The 23,925-nt window shown below is 42.2% G+C and overlaps 1 protein-coding gene across 2 annotated transcripts in view; it reads right to left on the bottom strand.

The window, feature by feature from the left end:
• Nucleotides 1-197: 197 nt before the first annotated feature.
• Nucleotides 198-23,925, bottom strand: part of ano10a (anoctamin 10a) — a 24,959-nt gene continuing 1,231 nt past the window's right edge. Inside the window, exons 3-15 of one of the 2 annotated variants that reach the window (XM_047037521.1) lie at nucleotides 23,715-23,882; nucleotides 23,390-23,587; nucleotides 23,114-23,248; nucleotides 22,615-22,734; nucleotides 21,848-22,417; nucleotides 21,523-21,578; nucleotides 21,332-21,406; nucleotides 20,879-21,064; nucleotides 20,428-20,619; nucleotides 19,940-20,068; nucleotides 6,147-6,182; nucleotides 5,902-6,018; nucleotides 198-1,136 (exon numbers count right to left, since the gene is read on the bottom strand). In XM_047037521.1, the coding sequence (XP_046893477.1) occupies nucleotides 1,095-1,136; nucleotides 5,902-6,018; nucleotides 6,147-6,182; nucleotides 19,940-20,068; nucleotides 20,428-20,619; nucleotides 20,879-21,064; nucleotides 21,332-21,406; nucleotides 21,523-21,578; nucleotides 21,848-22,417; nucleotides 22,615-22,734; nucleotides 23,114-23,248; nucleotides 23,390-23,587; nucleotides 23,715-23,853 (1,995 nt within the window). In that variant the 5' untranslated portion in view covers nucleotides 23,854-23,882 and the 3' untranslated portion in view covers nucleotides 198-1,094. The remainder of the gene's footprint in view (nucleotides 1,137-5,901; nucleotides 6,019-6,146; nucleotides 6,183-19,939; nucleotides 20,069-20,427; nucleotides 20,620-20,878; nucleotides 21,065-21,331; nucleotides 21,407-21,522; nucleotides 21,579-21,847; nucleotides 22,418-22,614; nucleotides 22,735-23,113; nucleotides 23,249-23,389; nucleotides 23,588-23,714; nucleotides 23,883-23,925) is intronic. The other variant, XM_047037530.1, reaches the window with a different exon arrangement.

Genomic DNA, 23,925 nt, shown 5'->3' with positions numbered 1-23,925 from the left:
TAAGATTCACATTACAAATAAACAGGAACGTTCTTTTTCAGCACAATTTTTAGTTCATTTGAGCAAAGGCATACAGTTCTTCAATAACGCTGATAAAGATGGTAATATTGCAAACGGTGCTGTATATTGTGTGTATATAAATACAGTACGTGTTGTACATATATACCTATATGAAACAAAGATCGATAGATAGCACATCACATTAAAAGGCACTGTTTTAATGAGGACATGGTCTAAGTTTCCAAATAACTTACAAAACAAAATGCACAAACTATGCAAACAATTTGATAGCCATCTTTGAAATAAAATAAATCCAATGTCACTTGTACTGTAGGTGCGGCTTCAATTTGAATACCATACTGGACCATCACATAAAGCTGATCACTTATCTTACATGCTACTCTTTTGATTTTAAGTATTTCAAGATTCCATTGGATTCTCAATGAGTGCATGACATGAGTGCAATACCAGAGGCTAATTTCAACCCCAAATTCAAAACCAATTCAGCATACATGCTGCAGCAGTTTGTGAGAACTATAAAAGTGATTTCAGTTTCTGGTAAGCTAATATGTCAACAGTCGTGAATGTATCATGATCAAGTTATCTGGGTTTGGAATACTGACTAATATTCCTATGAAGGCCCTAGGACCGACCACATAGCGACAGTAATGTGTGAGATAAGAAAACACCTATTAGGCCACACTTAACCAATGTGAGATTAGCCAAATTCAAATGAAGATACAATACTTATGCTAAGAAGTTCACCCCCATACCACATATGCAGCCAACTCTGCTATTCCTCCATAGGTAGGACATTACAGAGTTGATTTATATAACTATACAGTTTGCAACCATTAATAATTACAGTAATACCCATCCATACACTCATAGGCCCTACATTTAATGATATACAAAAGCCAACTTAATCATTTGGTTTGTAGCTATGCTTTTACAACAGTAATTATTTACCAACCAGCCCCCCTTCAGTACCCCCTCTTCAGTTAGCAGTGGTGTAAACTAGTTGTGGCAGTCCCCAGGACAGCAGCATGTCCTCGCCTAGTCAGTATCTGACGTGGCGGCCTCTCTTCTCCTCCTCACTGGACTGTCTTTGTGATCCCCGTGGCTTCCAGCATTTTCTAAAATAAAACACGAACATGGAATTAAGATTTCCGTCAATAAATCAAAGTTTTTTCCAATTGCTTAAGCACAATTTTGAAAACAGGGCTCACTTTGTCAAAACACAACACACAACCAGACACACAAGTAGCAGAACACCTCCAATCTTTTTCAAAATGAAAAACCTTCTTCAAAACTATACAATCATGTATAAAAACCCAATTCTGTCACCGTATGCCACACACATGGTTCATAAAATGTGACTGTTTGAACCAGTTACAGACTGTTTTACACAATTTAAAACACTTTTACACTAACTATTCTTTAGTAGGTAAAGGTACATGAATATGTTGACCAAACACAACGCACAACACCAGTACTGCACATTGATGAAAATATGTACTGTACTCTCTACATTGTCTACGTAAAGGTTGCATTTTGTGCAAAAGATCAGAACATATTTCAAATCAACTACTGTAGTAGGCTACATACTGTAAACACAGCAAATACATTTGCTGTGCTCTTGAAATGTCCAAATTACTGTTGCAACAGTATATCTGCTGAGGTTGGGCTGAACTCCTGTCCAGCCTCTCTTGATGTTGCCCCATGGTTCACAACATGGTCAACCAATGTTGGTCGAATTTCATTAGATACTGTAAATTTGGCCCTATTCTTCCACTTTTTATAGTGCTTACACCAGATTGGTATGTTTACAATTAAGCACTTTAGTGCTTGTACACCTGACGCCCGTGTTTGATCCATTCGTTTTAAAAGGCAGTGTCTTGAAAAGGCCATTCAGTGACATAATGTTATAGTTCTGTGTCTAATGTAGAAAAGAGTGTTTAATGATTTGCAAAACACTGTGGGCCTCATGTACTAACGCTTTTGCGCCCACTTCAGGCGTATTTGTTTTTGCAATTTGCGCGTAAAAGCATGGCGAGGTATGTACAAACATGCCGCACTGAGGGAAAAGCGCAGACTGCCTGTCGCGGGAACTGAAAATGGCAAATTGCGATTTTCTGAGTCATGCATATGTATTCATGGGAGGGTCAAGGGGAAAGTGGGAATTCACATAAAGAGATGGGAGGAGATGCGTAAAGTGCGCCTAATTATGTTTTCCGCGGTATGTACAGAAACCGCCTGTGAAAGCGTGCTTCCATTTTGTGGTGAAAATTATCTGCCTTTTAAAAGCAGGCGTTACCCAGGATGTGCAGATGCCTCCTGGTGAAATGGTAGCCCACCATTTCAAGTGTAGACACAAGTTTGCCGTGCCCTGTGGGGGTGTTTAAATTAGAGGGGCTGTCCAAGTGACGGACACCTTGGTTGGCCCAGTGGGGGGGTTTCTATGTGCGGGGGCTCTAACTAATGCCGGAAGATCTGTGTGGCTGGCTCAATGCTCTATCTTATGAATTTAAATAAAGTAACATTTTTGTACCTTGAGTGTTCCCTCTCTTATGTCTAGCGGTGTACTCTCACTAACCTGCATTGACTTTCTACACTCCATAGCTGAGGCAAGGTTTATTTTCAATACAAAGAGAGGAGGCCCATTCAATTGCGCGTTTAAATGCTTGTGATGTACGGTATAGTGGGCGTAGAAAGGCGCAGTTTACCCAATGCAATACAGGTTTCATACAGGTTTCGTAAATACAACGTAAACTGAAGTATCACAGCGTGCGCATATCTGCGGGTTGGCCATGGCGCTAATAACGCTACGTTTGCAAATGTACGTATATGAGGCCCACTGTGTAGTATTTAGCAAATAGTGTGAGGCTGAGAATGTACATATAGTTGTTTTGCTCCTTGAGTCAAGGCAAGTTCCCTCGTTAACTTTAAGGAAAACACAGTTCCCTTGGTCTTAACAAAAAATACTCCTACCATGCCATTTTGCCAGAAATCACATTCAAGTCAGGAAACCAGGGTTTTAAAATAGCATCACATCTCCGTTATGAGAGAGGATCTGGATGTCGGGCCGGACCTGGAGTTTTTCACTGAGATTGGGTTATTTAGATATTAAGCGAGTTTGTACATCACAGAGACCTTGTCCCCAGGCTACAATCTGGGTCTGAGTTACATTTTAATCAATTAATTCCACTGCCTCTGGCGCACAGCAGCAAATTACTTTCTGGGTTCAAATGTGTTACGTGCAATTAAGGTTTCAGTCCAGAGGGCTGATCAATAAAGGGCGAGAGATCTGCTGATGTGAGCCTTCTGTATTCTGGGTCTGTTTAGTGATGGGGAGGGAGGGTTTGGGGTACATTTATATGGCCTCCCACAGGAATAGAGCTTGGCAGATCCGAACCAACGTCCAGCCAATCTGGCAGGCGGAACCACTGATTTCCTTAATCTAGAGAGGGTGGATGGAGAGAGTCTGATCGACTCAGATAATCCATAAATCTACGTGGATCTTGACTGATGTTGTGTTATCTACTAGATCCTGGTGGAAACACTGTCTTCATCTCCCTCTGGATGGCAGAGAAGCAAGAGAAGCAAGCAAGCAGACAGACTCACAGACAAGTTCTGTGGACTCAAGCTAATTTGATAGTATTAAGGATACAATAGCCAGACTCAAGGTTTGACAGATTCACTCATTTGTGTATTGCCTAGCCGCAGTATTAGGCTGAGAGACATAGTCCAAGCTGCCTTCAGTCGTCAGTGGCTCATGCTGGGGACTAATACTCTGGTTTACCAGCAGCCGCACTGGCCATGTTGCTCTAATTATCTCGACAAGTTAGTATTGATCATGGAGCAGAGCGCCATTGCAGTACCGGGCTAAAAAACGTATGTCATCATCACAAACACCAAGGGCTTTCAGAAACAGACACCCACACACGGTTGGAAAGATAAATGGATGGATGGAACAACAGTTTTTGGGGTGTTGTTGGATATACACAGAGAACTGTTTGAAGTAGGCTGTAATGCTAAACACACCCGCTGGGCTGAAAAACTTTCCATCTATCGCTAAGGGCTTATAAATGATATGCACACAAGCCTCTATACTGAAAGCTTGCAGGCTCAAAGTTAACCCTTCCAATTCATGGTGACACAAATAGTTGATATTTTAATAATTATGCTGTGAAAACAATAAAACACTGACGCAGAAGTACAGTTTTACTGATATTTCAGATGAATTTTGAAGCACTTTCCTTTCTATGCTGTGGTTTTCTCAAGTGTTTTAGGGATTCGACTCACTACTCTCCACTTATCTGGTGACTCTGTCTGCTCTGAGAGGCTTCTGTGTGAAGGACAGCCAGATAAGTTCACTGGGTACAGGGGATTTCCACTGTCCAAAACACCTGCTCCTCTCAGTACTGCACGCCAGCATGTGATTGATCAGGTCAGATGCTGGGCACAAGTGGCACAGTCAAAATGGCCACTCTGCTCGGCCCAGCTCTTTTTCTCACCCACACCTATCCTGGAACACAGGTCTTCTTACCAGCTCTCCTCACCATCATCAACTGCATGTCTTGTCTTTCTGCCCTTCAGCCTGCCTGTCTATCTTCCTGCCTACTAGACCTTCTATCCATTTATCCGAGATCACTGGCCAGGAGGGGACAGAGCGAAGGTGGAGTCAGGGGGGTCAGGCCTATCGTAGAACATGTCCCGCCTGATTAACAAAAGGTCATGCCATTTTGGGACTATAAAAATAACCACTGTTGTTATTTTCTTGTCATTTTAGCAGACTTACAGTAAGTACAGGGACATTCCCCCTGAGGCAAGTAGGGTGAAGTGCCTTGCCCAAGGACACAACGTCATGTGGCACAGCCAGGAATCAAACCGGCAACCTTCTGATTAATAGCCTGATTCCCTAACCGCTCAGCCATTTGACCCCCAAGTATTATTATTAGTGTTATGGTGGATGAGTGGATTAAACAGATGATATAGAATCAGCAAACAATTGTGTGATGTACCCTCAAACATAGAACACAACATATTGACTCAAACAGGCAAGGCAATACATGTAGCCATTACATACATGAACATTCTCACAGGCGGCAGTAAGATGATATTCAGCATCTTGTCTGTTTAAAGTTATGTATTACGGTAAAAATTGTCATTCGATATTGCATGTGTGGGATTATTGCAGACCATTCCACAGCAACGGTTTTCACCGAGCCTTATCAACTTACCGTCGTGGAACCTGGCTCTGCACAAACCAAGAAATCACAATCCTAATTAAAATTAAAACGCGGCTGAGTTCAACGTTTGCTGACACAAGATGCAACTGCATTACCAATCAAAATGAAATATTTATTTTACCCCGCCCCTTCTTTGAGAAATGATAGGTTGGGCTAATTAGAGTAGCACACAGCTGTCCCGCCCCTATCTGGGTCAAGACCAAAATGTCAAGACCAAAACCAGGCCATCAATACTGTTAAGTACAAACCCATTTATCTTAACTACTGAGTGCTCTCGGAGAAGCAGTGAGGGCCTGCATACACAATGTGTCAGAGTTAACTGCAGTGCTCTTTGCTTTTGCATCATGCTTCCTAAAAGCTCCTTCTCATACTTCAGTACTTTATTAGCTGTTGCATGCTAATGTTTTATTCCAGAACATTATTTTAGTTGTGCAGGAATAACGAGTGATCGACGTTGTATGTCCTTTCAGGCTGGAACACTGTGTGTGTGTGTGTGACCTACTTCTGAGGTATGTAAAAGGGGTTGAACATCTGCCAAAATAGCAGAGAGCCCTTGTAACACGGTACAATAAGCCCCCCCCACCACCCCACCCCCCTTCCATCCCCTCCTACCCCCAACTAACACACTTCAACCCCGGCCGTGTCTCACCTTTTTCTTGAGGGCCTCCAGAGATTCAAACTCCAGCCTGGAAAGTTTGATCTGGATGTGCTTGGGGACATCAGGAATGACAAATGTCAGGATGAACTTGAGGGCGAGGAGGGAATGCTGCAACACACATGCACAGGATTGTGTCAATGAGGACATATAAGGATGGACTCGATGTGATACCAGGACATCATTAAAATGCATCGTTTTATGCATTACCCTCCCCTCCCCCTCCCCTCCCGGCATACCCTCTTCATGTTTCCTTTGTCCTGTTTACTGACCATCTGGAAAATGGATGTTACACAACATGAGAATGACCCAAACCGTAGAGAACTGACACAAAACAACAACACACCCAGTGTGACATTATGTAAACGCCCCAGTAGGACCAAAACCAATATCTATAGCGTACATTCACCTCATTTAATGGCATATGTTTATCTGAGATTGTATTGGTCAATGTTTAAATATGAAAACTGCAATATGTTTGAGTTCATGTGTTTTTATTCTATGCCCATGGGAAAGGGGGTGTTAGACCAGGTGACTGAACTGTAGCTGGACACCTGCCAGCCAGTATCCACAGCACCTCCATTACTCCCAGTCTGAGTGTCTACATCGCTCCACTTGAATAAGCCAGCTGTCTCCTCTGGGTGAAAAAACATTCATACGTGTTAGCCGTAACAAATACTGCTGTATTTGATCTGAACACAGATCAAAGGGAACGATTAGTCCTCTATGATGTGCTTCTCCGTTAAGTAGCTTGGAGGTTGATGAAATGGGTGCCTTGAACTTGATCATGAAAGTTCTTCAGAACACGACAAGAACCTGGGACTTGGCTTCCACCTCTACTGACAGTCATTATCACTCTGATGAGCTTTGGGTAATTGAACAACAATAAAAGCATGAGGACAGGATCCACTAGTTTCAGCGTTGACTGAAGCTTGTCACATGGATTGAAACACAACTCTAAACACCTGATGGGTAATGCCATTTATCATAGGGCTATACAGTGTGCTCTGTGTTCAGGTGACACATGGACAACATGGCTTAAGTATAAAACCCATGAAGAGGAACAATCATAAGGCTGAAATGTGTTTTATTAAACCACATCTTCAGTTTGACAGTAAATAACGCGTTGTGTTGTGTTTGATGCAAAAACTATAGTATAAACTCTACTACTGTAATTCTAGCATTTCCATAAATTAAGCAAGACAACAATTGGAATTGGCTTACCTTAAGTGAAGTTAATCTTAAGCAGGATACATGTATACATTTACATTTATTCATTTAGCAGACACTTTTATCCAAAGCAACTTCCAAAAGAGAGCTTTACAAAGTGCATAGGTCAATGATAATAACAACAAGATAGCCCCAAAAACATTGCGAGTAGCATAGAGTAGTATAAAAAAATTATAATAATAACTTTAAAACTGTTGACATTCTTTATAATAATCTTATGGTAACAGTGCCATCAGCTCAGTATTCACCCAAACAGACTGTTGCCATGACCGCACTACACTGTTAATTTACTTGCATTTAAATCCACTTTGATTGACAGTAATTTATGCCATTTAATCTTTTAAACGGTGTGACAGGAATGTCTAATTCTGCCTCTTTCTATTTCTAAAAGGAATAAATGGGTGTCAGCATGCAGTTACAGCGTTTGTTGTTGCTGTTTTCCAGCCATTAACAAACTATCAATTTGGTGATAATAGACAACCATAGAAGCCTAAAATCAGTGTGAATAACACAATAACGGCTGAGACTCATTTGAGTGTCTATTCCATACAATAACATTAATCAAGTCAACAAATCTACTACTAATCACAGCCCTACACAGAGTTAAAGGGTGATAATAGACAGAAAAGAGGGGAGGGAGGAAAGTTTAGCATAACGAATCAAGAAAGGACACTAACTGTTTTGAGCCCAATCCCAACCCTTAAGGTATTGATTGCTGTAGGCAGGCTCAGTGTAATACTTCTCTTCGGAGATCCTCATTTCCTTACGGGAAACAAGGTAGGTAGAAGCCATTCTACATGTGTGCACGCATACCTTGTTAGGGAGGAGAAACACAATTCAGTTTCTAAATCAGGTTAGGAAGATGGAATAGATAGGGGACTGGACTGGGGGCATGGAGCTTTACTACAAAGGCTTGGATATGCTTGTGTGTGTGTGTGTATGTGTGTTTAAATGTGTGTCTGTGTGAGCCACAACTGGCTGTAGGGGGCTCAGCCTGTCAGAGCTAGTCTCTGAGTCAAAACACACTGCCCTGTCCTGTACACCAGATAAAACCCACTGTGACTGAGGCAGGACAGTAGAAAACTAGCCTGATGACTAAGAATGGGATGTTAATGTCTGGCTGTGGAGGGTAGGCACCAGTAAAGCACATACTCACATACGTTTTTTGAACACCACCCTTTTTCATGTTTTTACTCAAATTCAAGCCGTTTGAGTCCTGTTAATAACCTTAAATGGTACAAAGGCAAGTGGTAACCTGCCAAACATTAAAATAAAAGTTTCCAATAAGGCAAATAAGGCCTATTTCAGGGAAAAGGTAGTCCAGTTTCCTTCAACATCCAAAGGCACTTGGAAACTGGAAGAAACTTTGACAGGAAATTATTCTGACTGACCTAAAGACCCAACAGAATCAGAAGAGAAGTTCAGAGTCAACATCTTGAGTAATAGGTGGCTCACAGGAGAACAGCTTCAGGCACAGTTTAACACAGGTTGAAGTAAGCAAAGTTTCAATTGTGAAGACTTGGAGCAGCAGGTTTGACAGGCCTGGATCATGATGCACAACCAGTGAACTACTGAAAACTGGAAAAAGGTATTATGAACCAATTAATCCCAATTTTTAGATATGGGAGATTAGCTCTATTTGCAATGCTATCTTGGTAGGACTCAACCCCTTCATGCACACCAGAGCATTTGAACCCCATTTTTTATAATTGGACTGTTGTGTGCTGAATCCAAATACGGACACATCACAGTGTTTCTGGATAAAAAATGTAAATAGTAAAAAGACTTCCTTATAAGAAATCCTTATATGAGCCAAAAGTTTGTGACTCTGGTGTGTGTGATCTGCGAGGGAAATGTTATCAACAAAAGACAACTGTATTCTCAGACAGTGCTTAAGACATATCAGCCAGAGAGCAAGGGATAACGCCATAACGCCACTGTGGTCCAAGAAGACTCAAGCCTGTCACAATACTCGAAAACCGCTTCATTCCTTCACTAGAAATCCCTGATCTGAGACCAGTGCAACCATAAGGATCTGACGCCAACGCCACACTTAAAAATCATTAAAGGGTCATTGATTACAAAACCAATTTTACCTTGTCATAGTTGAATTATGACAGTTAGGTGGGTAAAATGGACATACCGTGAACCTCAAAGTCCATTGACACCACTTTCCTTTCTAAATCTCACAACTTGAAACTGCAGCTGTATAACGATCGGTCTTGAAAAAGCTGTATTTTTAACGTCACAAATATAGCATCACCTTTGTCACGCCACAACATTTACATACAGACCAGACCTCTGGTGTTCTGGCCCAGGATCTCAGACACTAGTTTAGCTGTGCGCTTCTCTGTGTACTTCCATGCGAACAACAAAGGAGAAAGTTTTAACGTTTTTAAAGTATATTGAAAATGGACCATCGTAAATGCAGCGTTCCAGGCTGTACTGGGAATGCTGACACTTTTCATAATCTTCCAAATCCAGACACTCGACGGGCATGGTTGTTGTTTTTCGAGAAGATCCCTGTGAAGTTCGACACATTTATTCATTTGCTCAAACCATTTCACCAAAGACAGTTTTGAATGAAAACCTTGAACAATTTAAAGAAGGATTTTCTAAGCCGATGTTGCTGAAAAGAGGTGCTGTTCCAACCGTATGCTCATCACAAACGCAAGCTGTAAGTATGATTTTGACGCTAACAGTTAATCTATTAGCAATGCTAACGTCTCCTGTATCTAGTTTAGGTAGAATGCTAAATACGTTTCAAAACACATCAACATACCTACCCTTCACCTACTTAGCAAACTTAGATTATCTATTTGAAAGAACTGGAGAAAGGCAGGTGCTAGATAGAGGATACGTTAGCATTGCTTATAACTGTTACCGACAAAATCATACTACAGCTTGCGGTTGTGATGAACATAAGGTCGGAATGCACCTCTTTTCAGCAACAACTTCATAGCAAATCCGGCTTTATATTGTCCCATGTTTTCAAAACCGTCCTTGGTGAAATGGTTCGAGCAATTGAGGGTCGAACTGCACAGGGATCTTCTACGCTACGGTATAGACAAACATCAGCCATGCCTGTCGAGTCAATGTTAGCTATACTCTAGCTCATCTGCTTTTTTATTAACGCTGATTTGCAAGGAATGCAAGAACAGCTAGATTGCGAAAACACCTACACTGTAAGCATGTAAACTAGTTTAGCTTGCTTAACGCAAGAGCATGGGTAGAATGTGTGATGTTTTAGCCTAGTTTATTGGCAATGGGGCTAACGCAATATATCATGCTCCTGACTGTGTTTCATTCGAATAAATAACCCGTGTTGTCATGTAAATCTACAATTTACGATGCATGTTTGTCCAAATCTTTGTCAGGTTATTTTTCTTTTTCTTTTTCAGCAAGATATCTAGCTAACTGAAGCTGAGTTGAATCACAATATAGTTTGGTTGCTAAACTGTAACGTTAACCACCTACGCACGCACGGAGTCAGACGGATTGGTTGAATTTATACTACTCCGACGGCTCTGCGTGCTGAAAGCAATTCACCGCCAGAACAGTAGATGGCGCTGCACTGTGATGCTAGCTAGGTTATTGAAAAGTCGGAGCAAATTTACAAATGAGCCGTTTCATCAATAAAATAAGCACATTTTCATCAACTACACTGCCCATTTCTCGTTCCATTTTAATTCAGATGCTGATTTACATGTATTGTTTAGCTGAAATATCAATTTTAAAAACTTACAACAATGGCAGTCAAAGGATTCTGTTTTCTTGTTGGTCACGGCAACCCCGCCCCCGCCCCTGACTCAAGCAGTTCTTATACGGACCAATCACAGGCAAGGGGTATCTGTAAAATGACGGACGGGCGGATAGTCAGGAAAATCAGGGGGTGCACGCAGAGCTCTGCGAGGGGCTCGGAGAGGGAGTTCCTTGACTGAGAGGGCGTTCCCTGTGTGTGTGTCCGTAAAAACGCGGAAGTATAAATTGGCCTTTAGTCGATCCCGTTTGCTTCGACAACAGAAGTGGAAACAACTAACGTTATCATCTCAAATGATGTCTAGTCAATCTGTTGAAAACAGTGCTGTGTAGACAAAATAGATTTATTTGCACGTTTTTATTTTAAGTCTCCACCTTCAATGTTTCAGTGAGTGCTGTTGGCCGTGTTGCGTTTTTGCTCAGCAGTTCACTCGTTGAAAACCAACCAGTCAGCGCGCAGCTCATCTATATATTCATGAGCATACCATAAAAGGAGAAAACCTAGCGTTTTTTCCCGAGACAATTTTACAGGAAGCTCCAGGGGGCATACAACAGCAGCCGGGCCATTTTCAGCCCAACCAATGTTACATACACTATTCAGAGACCTTAAGGAACAGTGTGAAATACCCCAACAACCCAGTCAATCACCCCTTTAACAGACCTAATAAAGTATCTGTTTAAGTGGTAATACAGGCCCAGGTATTGTATGCTCCTTGCTTTTACAGTGACAGAGGCACAGAGAGAGCAGATATGGGTACACCGAATGCCAAACTTGTTAATGCCTGACATAGGCCAGAGAATCCGGATGGAGCATGGTGAGGCGAGGCCTGTTGGATTCAAATCTGATTATCTGCAAACCGGCGTAATGGGATTTCTCTGTTGCTACTGAAAACAACCTTGGAGAAAGTGACAAAACCAAGATCTGGACAACATGTAGATCTTTCAGATCTGTATGTTGGTTTAAATGTCTCAGATTTGAATGCAACAAACTAAATGTTATTATCATTTTCATTACTACTATTCCACCTGTGTAGTCTACCAAGGCTATAACCCATGAGGGTGAGCCTGACGCATGATTAACAAACCTACACTCAGAGAAGTCAATTAAAATTTGAATTGAATACTTAATTTACTGGCGAACCGGCGCCAAAGTTTGGCAATCACAGCGGATTCTAAGTCTTCTTCTGTGTCTGTCTATCTGTGAGTGGCTGGCCTGTTGCCTGGTTACTGCTTGTTGAAGCGTGTCTCATAGTGGGTACTGTAATTACTAAGGTATCATAGCAGGACAAATGAGGAGCAGGAGCTGGGACACAACAATCGGATAGGGAGAAAAAGAGAGAGAGAGTGAAAAGAATTCTGTTCCTGCAGTATTCAATACAACTCTGTACAAATTTAATCAAGACGAAGAGAGATGAACAGATAATACATGGTATGATCAACAAAATATTAAGAACGCATGTGTATACTTTGCATACTGGGTATCTCCTCTTCCTATTCTTGTCTGTCTGTAATAGCCTGGCTTCTAGGCAAAGGCAGACAAGGGCAGCAGAAGAGTTGATGGTGTGTGTGTGTGTGTGCTGGATGGCTGGCTGGATAGCAGTGCAGAGAAATGTACCTGGGTGTCCAATCAGCTGGTGAGTCAATTTCAGCTCACGTCTCTCTGCACTTCCCTCTTACTCTCTCGATATCTCTCCTTTACTTTGTCACTTTGACTGCATCTCTGTCATCCGCCTCTCTTCACTTCTTCCCATTGCTTGTTAACTGTCTTTATCTCTCTTTCATGATCGGTTTCTTTTCCTTCTTCCTCCATCACTATCAAACTAGTCTTTTTTGAGTAGACACACACGCAGACACACATCCACAACTTCCAACACGCAAGTCATGTGCAGCATGCTGTGGTAGAACACACGGTCAGACAACCAGTCAGTCAGACTGGCAGGCAGCTAGACAGTTACCCAGGCAGTAAGCCAGACACAGTCAGCCAGGCACAGTAAGCCAGACAGTCAGTCAGACACAGAGAGAGAACAATTTACTCAACCTCCTGACCTGGAGCTCCTCAGCTCCACACTCCAGCAACGCTGACCCAGGCTGGGAGACAAGCAGGTATTGTTGTAGAAATTTTGGTCATATGCACAGATGTATGTGTATGAAATATATAATCTTCTATGTTCATTGGTAAGAGACAGGAAGGGAAGATAATTAAGTAGAGTTCAAAGGAATGTGAGGTGCTGATGGCTCTGTGGGCAGCTTGCCCTGGGTGATGGGTGAAGCATCTTATATGGCCTTCTGTCCTCTGGTTACTGTAAGGGGTCAATGAGACAGTTGCTCTGAACTTTGGCTAGAAGGACTCTGTCCTGTTTCATTGTTTATGTTAATTAAAAGTATTGTTTGAAGATGGTCACACAAAGGACAGTTGACCATTTGATTGGTCAACCCCTGTGGCTTTATTATCTACTGCTCTGGAGAGAGCTGTGACATCAAATAACTTTGGGACACACTGGAGATGTATTGTTTCAAGCTGTCACTAAATTGAGTTAGCCAATCACAGAGTTTGCTACATTGATTGATTGACCTTATAGAATGCCATTTGATCTAAAGTTTATATAAGGAATTGCATGTGTGATAGTTCTCTATCACTCTTACGAACAATCTGTGTGGATGGCACCTCCTTCGTTAATGACTGATCAGCAAAGCTTTGTTTAATCATATGTAATTGTATAGTCTGAATAAATTGTATTGAAACCATATCCCTTGACTATTCAGATCTACACAGTGCCACTCGAATTCTTCCTTAACATTCCCAGGTCCCTGCCCTGTACTACCTACAGCCCTACACACATATGGGGCAAAATCCCTGTTGCACTACAACAGATACGCTTTACCGTAGATTACTTTTATGTAGTCATCGTAAACATACTGTATATATTCCCTATTAATCCAATACGGGAGTTAATCCAATTAATATATACTGTATATCTCTACACCTATCCTACATTTAGCTTCTATATCGCTTCAACTGTATAGTCTCTACATAGCCTCTCTATACTGTATAGCCTCTACAAATAGCTTCTACGTCGCCTCTAAACTGCTGTAAAGAAGCATACAGTGCCCTCCAAAAGTATTGGAACAGTGAGGCCAATTCCTTTATTTTTGCTGTAGACTGAAAACATTTGGGCTTGACATCAAACGATGAATGTGAAACCAGAGATCAACGTTTCAGCTTTTATTTCCAGGTATTTACATCAGGATCTGATGCACAAATTAGAAAATATCACCTTTTTGTTCGAACCCACCCATTTGTCACGTGAGCAAAAGTATTGGAACATGTGACTGACAGGTGTGTTTTGTTGCCCAGGTGTGTCCTATTACATACATTATTCAATCAATAAATACCACTGAATGTCTACACTCAGGTTCAGATTGGGTAAGATAGGTTTTGTCTATGCAGACTGTATTCAGAGGTGAAAACAACATGAAAACCAGAGCGCTGTCTTTGGGTGAAAAACAAGCAATTGTGAGTCTTAGAGAAGATGGAAAATCAATCAGAGCCATTGCAGAAACATTGGCCATAGCCAGTACAACCAGTGTCCTGAAGAAGAAGAAAACTACTGGTGTACTAAGTAACAGACGTCGAACAGGTAGACCAAGGAAAACATCAGCAGTTGATGACAGAAACATTGTGAGAGCTGTAAAGAAAGACCCTAAAACAACTGTTAGTGAGATCAGCAACAACCTCCAGATGGCAGGAGTGAAGGTATCACTATCTACTGTTCGCAGAAGACTTCATGAACAAAAGTACAAGGGCTACACCAGAAGATGCAAACCACTCATTAGCAAGAAGAATAGGAAGGCCAGGCTGGAATTTGCCAAAAAGTACAGAGATGAACCTCAAAAATTCTGGGACAAAGTTTTATGGACTGATGAGACAAAGATTAACTTTTACCAAAGTGATGGAAAGGCTAAAGTTTGGAGAAAGAAAGGAACTGCTCTAGATCCCAAACACACAAGCTCATCTGTGAAACACGGTGGAGGTAATGTCATGGCTTGGGCTTGCATGGCTTCTTCTGGGACGGGCTCATTAATCTTCATTGAGGATGTAACACATGATGGCAGCAGCAAAATGAACTCGGAAGTCTACAGAAACATTTTGTCTGCCAATTTAAGGAAAGATGCAACCAAACTGATTGGCAGAGCCTTCATCATGCAGCAAGATAACGACCCAAAACACACTGCCAAAACAACAAAGGAGTTCATCAGGGGCAAGAAATGGAAGGTATTAGACTGGCCAAGTCAATCTCCAGACTTAAACCCTATAGAGCATGCATTTTACCTGCTTAAGAGGAGACTGAAGGGAGGAACCCCACAAAACTAACAACAACTGAAAGAGGCTGCAGTGAAAGCCTGGGAAAGCATCAAAAAGGAAGAATGCAAAAGTTTGGTGACGTCAATGGGTCACAGACTTGCTGCAGTTATTGAAAGCAAAGGATTTGCAACTAAATATTAAGTCTTATTCACTTAAATATGTTTTAAGTATATCTGTTCCAATACTTTTGATCACATGACAAATGGGTGGATTCAAACAAAATGTGATATTTTCTTAGTTGTGCATCAGATCCTGATGTAAATACCTGGAAATAAAAGCTGAAACGTTGATCTCTGGTCTCACGTTCATTATTTGATGTCAAGCCCAAATGTTTTCAGTCTACAGCAAAAATAAAGGAATTCGCCTCACTGTTCCAATACTTTTGGAGGGCACTGTACATATGGAGCTAGAAAGCTGACAAAAGTATCTGAATTTGAATATGCAAGATCTGAAATATTTGCGTGTCGAATTTCATAAAACTGAAATATTTTGCTGTTGAATATATATTATCTGAATTATTTTGATCCAAAAATACAAATTTCTAAAATTCAGATTCTTGAAATTCAGATTGTAGGAATTCAGATTCTTGAAATTCAGATTCTTGAAATTCAGATTGCGGAAATTCAGATTGCAGAAATTCAGATTCAGATTTTGTCTGAACTAGGCCAAAGGTGAAACAGCTTGCCTTTACAGGGAAAAGTAGACGATTTCAGAACGACCAAATCTAGACATTATCTAACCGAATTTTACCCCAAAACAAAAGCTAAGAGTTGCTCGTTGGAGGAGGAGTATGGAGCAAGTGCTTATGAAACTTGTAAAAACTTGTGTTTTCTCCTCTGCCAAAATCGAAAGTTACTGTTATCAAGGGAGTCGAGATAGAGTCAGAGGGCGGCGGAGACCGATGGAAGACGCGGAACAACTGGCAAAGCTAGCCTTTATATTTATGTTGCGTTGTTCTCTTTTCTGTGTTGGAGTTATTTTAAGAGCTTGATGGCATCAACATCCAGCCTGATATAAAATCATGAACTTCAATTGTGTTTCTTAATTATAATAGGCCTACCCACACAGAAAATCCAGGTTGAATCAAGTCACGCTAGCTAGCTACTGTCTTACTAATAGCCAATTTTGGATGGTCAAGCATATTTTTCATTGTCTCCTTATTCCTATCAAAGTCAATGTTCAGCCTATGTTCATTTCCTAAGTGACATTTCAGATCGGTTATGGATAGTGAAATGTTTGCTGTCTGAGAGATCGGACATAGTTTTTAACAGCATAGATATAAGGAGTTATCTATGGTTAACAGGATATATCTGTAGTGCGGCCGGATGTGATTGGATTCATCGTCCACATGTCGTCTGGAAGTCAGTTTCGATCAAATGCCAACGATCTCCATACTAGATCTTGCCAACGTATCTTCTACACATCGGGACGTTTGTGTGCTATCCCAGATACGAATGTGTGATCTGGGTATTCCTCCAACTAGCAACTCAGTTTGTTCTGAGGTAAAGTTCGGTCGTTCTGAAATCGTCTACTTTTTCCTGTGAAAGCAAGCCGTTTCACCTTTGGCCTAGTTCAGACAAAATCTGAATCTGAATTTCCGCAATCTGAATTTCAAGAATCTGAATTTCAGCAATCTGAATTTCAAGAATCTGAATTTCAGCAATCTGAATTTCAAGAATCTGAATTCCTGCAATCTGAATTTTAGAAATTTGTATTTTTGGATCAAAATAATTCAGTTTTATTAAATTCGGCTTACAAATAATTCAGATATTATATATTCAACAGCTAAATATTTCAGTTATATGAAATTCGACACACAAATATTTCAGATTTTTCATATTCAAATTCAGATACTTTTGTCAGCTTTCTAGTTCCATACATACACAGGATAGCCCATTTTGTTACTGTATGGTTGTTACTGTACTGTCTATGTCTATTTATTTATATTAAAATACAGATATCAGCTACAGGTCTGCAGTGTACCCCAAATAGATATTTAATCAAACATGCAGTGAATCAATACGACCTAGTTTCAGATCAGAAAGACAAGAGCTCCATGGGGGTAGTGTGTGTACAGTGAGACTATGAGATAAAGACCACACATTGTCAGGTTCCCATGAGGAGCCCATTATCATAGCAGAACAAACATGGACGTGTTGTGGACTTGTTATTTTGAGTTTTACTCCGGAGGCTGCAGGCTGAATAGCTCCTGTTAAGAAAGAGTAGCGATAATGTTAGCCAGCGCCAACTGCAACCGCTGGGACGAAGTCTGGCTAGGTAGGTCTGGCAGAGATGTTCTCTCTCCTCTGCCGACTCCTGTTCCAGTGGCGTAACTATAGGGAGTGCAGGGAGTGCAGCTGCACTAGGGCCCGTGGCGAAAGGGGGCCAGTCCTCGATCTCAAGTGAGAACTCTACCTGAAGACCTGACCGGAACCCTCGCTCCGCGTAAATCACAGAAAGGTTAACATATGATCCAGTCCGATCAATTTGCAAACATTTCTCAATTATGGCGTCAGTTATTCTCACCTGCCCAACAAACATTTTAACATTAGTCAGTCTTAACAACAGCAAATAATTCATTTTGCCTCATTTGCCTTTTGCTGAATGAAACAAATCTCGTTTTTATTAAGTAATATTGTTATGTTGTCAAAGATTCTATTGCCCACCTACACGTCGTGATCGTTTACCATCCTGTTGTGTTGCATTGCGTTGTGTGTTGAGTAATTGCGGTAAGTAGGCTACCCCATGCCCTTCATTCAAACACAAAAGTGGCTGCAGGAAGCGGCAGGAACGCAAAGAGCAGGATGAAAGGGTGGCAAAGCTGGCAAAATCATCTTCATTTGGATTTGTGGCAAGGTGTTCAAGAGGACGCTACGTCTGACCCCCAGCCCAACAACAATGAGTGAAACTCAGCCACCAGGGTAGGCTAACGTTTACTGTCTGGTATAGCCTATTGAATGCATTTAGACATGGCTATTAAATGTCATTAAATGCACGTATAGGCATAAGGCAGCAGCCAGGTTGGATATTGAAAACAATGTGCAGGATGTTGTTGGAAAATAGCTAAAGCTAGTGTGACGGTATGCAACGGACGTGGCCACGCTCCGTCACTACAAGGCGTCGTTCGCCACACGCTGGGCTCGAATGCACGACCTCTGACTTGCCAAGTGCGACCACTACCAGCTACGCCAAAGAAAAGCTAGCTATTCATTGACGCGGGTAGCCCATTACATACCCGAGGAGTGAGTTTCACAGGTTCACACCCGTTACACTAGATATGCTAGCTTAACGTTTAGCCTATCTAGCTAACAAAATTAAAATCAAACATTCACCAATCAATTCACAATGTGTATTGTAATAAGCAGTGTTGGGAAAGTTCACTTTCTACATGAACTAGTTCAGTTCATAGTTCACAATTCAAAATGTTGAACTAAGTTCAAAGCTCCAAATAATGAACTAGGTTAGTTCAGTTCTTTTTTTTAATATGTGGCTGCCGTCTGCAATACCGCTCTCTGCCTCTACGAATTCGGCGTTCTCACACTTGCCAGGCATTGACAGTAGAAGAAAGAAAGAAAGCAAGCAAGCACATGCAGCGATTGACAGGTTGGGCAACCCTGGACACAAGACTGTTAACAGTGTGTTTTTAGCCTAGAAATCTGGCACCTTATTAAACAAAATAAAAAATAGTGAATGTGCCATTCACAGACTCTAGAATGAATGCGTCCACTGCACAGTATCGTTCATCAGGCAGTAGCCTAATACAGTAGGCTACGTTCAGTTCACGTTCACCAAAATGATGAACGAGTTCATGAACGTGTTCAGACACAACACTGATAATAAGTACATTTCCATGCGCCTCACTAAGCTCAACACTCAATAATTTCGCCAGACGATAGGTCGGTTAAGGGGCCCGTTGGTGAGATCTGCACTCGGGCCCGCCAAGTCATTGTTACGCCGCTGTCCTGTTCTTCTACTCTCCCTATACGCACAATCAGACAGTCTACAATACTGACCTACTGTCTTTCCAGTACTGTGACCACCATCACCAACACCCTCCTAATCATAATCTTAGTATTCTCACATGACTACATATGGTGCTCCAGTCACCTTGCTGTGTCTCTGGCGCCCCCTGCTGTGTACCTCCGGGAGTACAACGGTACTTAGGAATGGTTTGTTGAACCCAACGCTAGTTTCCTCAAGGATCACAATGACTCTTGCTTAGACTGTTGCTCTTGTTGGTTAGTGGTAGCTGATTTAAACTGTTGTATTATATTTAATCCTATTTTTATTGCTTTCCTACAGGTACACTTGCACTTAGAGATTCATGTTGTGTAATTGTAATTTGCTTAACTACATGCTCTTATGGTTTCTTCCCTTTAGCACTTATTTTTGGTTGTTCACAATGTGTACTTCTGTTTTTGGCTACCTGCAATGCTTTGGGGCTATCTTGTTGTTATTATCAGTGACCTATGCACTTTGTAAAGCTCTCTCTTGGAAGTCGCTTTGGATAAAAGTCTGCTAAATGAAAAAATGTAAATGTAAACTCTGGCTCGCTTCCACAACCAAATAATTTACAGGCGAAAGAGCTAACGGACTCAGAGGTGATTCACTGTGTGCAGGTATCTGCAGCTGGGTTAGAGAGTTAACAGGGACAGCTGGAGGGGGGATGGAGTCTCGTACCTCGATGGCCACCACCCAGAGTATGAGCTGAGCATCAGAGTCGGGGAAGTAAGCCTTGACCTGCGAGGACATGCCGATCAGGGTGCAGTTGGTCACTACGGCGATCACGCTCATCGCCTCAAAGGCAAGCTGTGGGGGGGAAGAGAATATCATAATATTCATTTTTGAATTCATTTTCATCAGTATTTCTGAAACAAATTTAATATAATAGATATAGTGAGAGTGTGAGACAGAGAGAGAGAGAGAGAGAGAGAGAGAGAGAGAGAGAGAGAGAGAGAGAGAGAGAGAGAGAGAGAGAGAGAGAGAGAGAGAGGTGAAAAATATTCATATCAAATCAATCCCAATATTCAGTACTGAGGATGATAAAAATGTGAGATTAAACCACAGACTTTACATTTTTGAAGCTGCCCATCTTACTCAGGTCCAATTCACCAACATTTTTGTTCTATTGTGTGCCTTCAAGTGACTTGGACTGGTCTCTGTCTCACCTGCCAGACTCCTATGTTTGAGGCAGGGTCGGAGAATGGCCGTTTGAACACCTGGCACATCTTAAAGGCGTCGGAATAGACCTCCGTGGCATTGTTGAGCACCACGAGCACTGCGGCCAGCGGGTACACGCAGGAGAACAGGCTGACGTAGCCAAACAGGAGGAACAGCTCCAAGTAGTCGTCGAACGTCCCCTGACATGTCGACACACAGACACTACGTCACAAGCAAACACAGACAGCTGCTCCGGTACATTTCTCAGTTGATTTAGCATGGTTCCTGCAAGCTGCAACACTAAAATGTTGTGACAACACTGGAAGAATGATTTATTCTGAAAATACAGACCAATACATTTGACTTTTTTAACAGTAACTGCCGCAACTTGTTGGTGCTGTTTGGAGGTAAAATACATAGGTTAAGTCCTGATGTTACGGGTCCCCCTCCCCAACTCACCAGGTAGGTGCTCATGTCGGCCTCCAGTTTGACCTGTTCGGCCAGTGGCAGCTCCTGCTCCACCAAGGTCCTCTTCTTCACCCGGTGCTGCATCTTCTTATTACGCCTCCTCTGGAGCCAGTAGGGCAGGAAAGCCTCCATGATCTGGTTGAGGATCTGGGATGTGATCAGGAGAGTGGCCAGACTCTGCAACAAAGACACTACATGTATTACTGAATAGGACGGATGGATGTAGACTCCAATTAGTCTCCAGCCACATGACAAAGAACTTACATATACTTACTGAACTTACTAGAAAACATGTTTGTCTTGCATCTGAGTTACATTTGAACCTTCCAGAAGGCAAACTGCTGTATATTATATCATAATATATTGTTACAGGAAGTACCTCGCACAAAGCATGACCTAGTCGTAACCTTACAGCTACCATATAATGTTTCTAAACGGACCCACCTGTCTGAGTAGCACCATGTCCTGCATCGCAAAGGCTATGTAGAACAGCGAGGCGAAACAGTTGAAGAAGTTGAACTGAGGAAAAGAGGTGAGGCAAAGATGAATAAACAGAGACTGCAGCGACAGCAGACGGAAATTCAATCATGTTAATTTTAAATAACCATCTGACCAGTTTTAAATCTAAGACTCACCACCAACACTTTAAGGACCAGATGATTTTGATATGACGATTCCAGTCTGTGGTTTTCTATGTGAAATGGAACAGTTTGGCTTGATCATAAAGTTAACATCTCTTAATAGTTAATCTCCACACAAAACCACAAAAACTATTTGGAGGGCCATGTGGTTTAGTTCAATGAAATCAATGAAACACTACCCAAAGTACAATTCCAAGTTAAGAGTAAACACACCAAACAACAAATATTTGTTTACCCACTGAAAAAACCTGTGTTTAATCTTTAATATTGACCGCATGCCACTCGGGGCAGGACAGAGTGCTCCCCCTCAGAGACTCACCCCACTCCGTGAGGTACTCGGCGACGTAGCGGTACAGCAGATTCATGATTTCGATGACCACAGCGTAGATGACGCTGGGGACAAACAGTAGCACGCCGCTCCAGAACCCCGGGTTGTGGTCGTGGAATCCGAGGGCCCAGCCCTCCATCTGGAAGTAGATCATCATGACGTAGAGCGACATATATAGACAGAGCAGCACAAAAGGCAGCGACACCAGGTAGATCCTCAGCAGACGCTTAGTGTTGGGGTACAGCGGCTCCTCGCGACCAGTCACCGGGTTGAAGCCCAGCGGGCCGTGGAAGCCTGGCCGGGGCTCCTCGAAGGCTTTCTTCCTGCTTAGGGTGCCCCAGCCATATGCCAGCGAGGCGCTGCAGCGCTTCCACAGCTCCAGCAGCACGGTGCACCACACCAGATTGAAGACGGCAAACACCACATACTTGTCGTAGTCCTCCCAGTCAAACAGGTAGTAGGGGATGCCGATCAAGGCCATTGGTAAAAGAGCCAGGGTGAAGTACTCCAAGAAACTAAAGTACAGAGCCAGGCCTTCGCCGAAATAGTGTCTGATGTCATCTGGAATACATACGCACACAGTGAAGTATCATGAATATTTATATGCCATGCAGTCAATTCCAGATTTAGCACTCAATAAAGTATAAACAGTCATAGGATTTAGCCATTTCATGATCCATAAATGTATTTACATGTAAATGTATTTACATGTATTAGGTAGTATGGATATTCCACATTGTTATTTCATACATAATTACCAAGTGGTTGAAAGGACAGCTTGATCTTTCTGTACCAGGTGAACGAGAGCCTCTTCAGTTCCTCCTTGTCATGGAGGGGAAAAACCTGGACCAGAACTCCCTTAGACTGCAGTCTGCGGACTAGGAAGGAAGACAGAACCCATTCGTCAGTTCTATAACTGTATGACAAATGACAATATTTTACTTTTGGCTTGTTTATGAGGTTTGTTCTGAAAATCATCAGTATTTCTGAAACTAATTTAATATAATAGATATAGTGAGAGTGTGAGAGACAGAGAGAGTGTGAGAGACAGACAGACACAGACACAGACACAGACACAGACACAGACACAGACACAGACACAGACACAGACACAGACACAGACACAGACACAGACACAGACACAGACACAGACACAGACACAGAGAGAGAGAGAGAGAGAGAGAGAGAGAGAGAGAGAGAGAGAGAGAGAGAGAGAGAGAGAGAGAGAGAGAGAGAGAAACAAATAAACAATCTTACTGAGACACTTTCCAGGGTAGAGTTTCATCTTAGGATAGCCTGGTACATGGGTCTCCTCCTTGGCTCTCAGGGTATCCAGCTCATGCTTGACAATGTACTGGCACTCTGCCATGCTGAGGAAGCCGTCTCCATCACCTGCACAGACAAAACCAGGAAACACTCACACAGTGAGAGGACAGTGACATAACAGCAATTACACACTTAAAAAGTATATTCTGTGTAAATAAAGTATATCATAACGACATATTCACATATTCTACCCAAACTGACTAATACCTTGAAAGTCTGTGAAGTTGTATTTGTTTGCACAAGTGAAGCCTCTCATGGAGCCGTCGTTGAACTCTTTGAACAGGCCCACATCCTCAGCCCCAGACAGCAGTCGTGACAACAGCGCTCCCACCAGGTACACATTGGGATTGTCCTTCTCATCCCCGTCGCCACTCGGACATAGCTGCTGCACCAGCAATTCTGCCCCTGGACACAGAATACATATAGCAGAGTAGGGTTAGCTAAGACTTTTCTGCTCTCAGCTGTAAACTCCCAACATTGGAAAGACCAGTAGAAATGTGTACTATACAGTCCATCTCAGTAGTAACAGTACCTCCATTTTGCTGCTTGTCCCTGATTCTGGTCAGCAGCCATGAGATGGCCTCATCCTTAGTATCAGAAGACAGCTCCAACACCAACAGTGGAGCGAACAAACAGCCATCACCGTCAGACACCGACAGCCCTTTCAGCATCTTCCTCTACTGCTCCTTGCCCTTGACAGCTGCGAGGAAGCACATATGAAACAGGTGACTAAAACCTCTGGC

The sequence above is a fragment of the Hypomesus transpacificus genome, chromosome 2 (genome assembly GCF_021917145.1).
Source record: "Hypomesus transpacificus isolate Combined female chromosome 2, fHypTra1, whole genome shotgun sequence".
Taxonomy (NCBI): Eukaryota; Metazoa; Chordata; class Actinopteri; order Osmeriformes; family Osmeridae; genus Hypomesus; species Hypomesus transpacificus.
The sequence above is the reverse complement of the archived record's forward strand: the minus strand, read 5'-3'. Positions and strand labels throughout refer to the sequence as shown.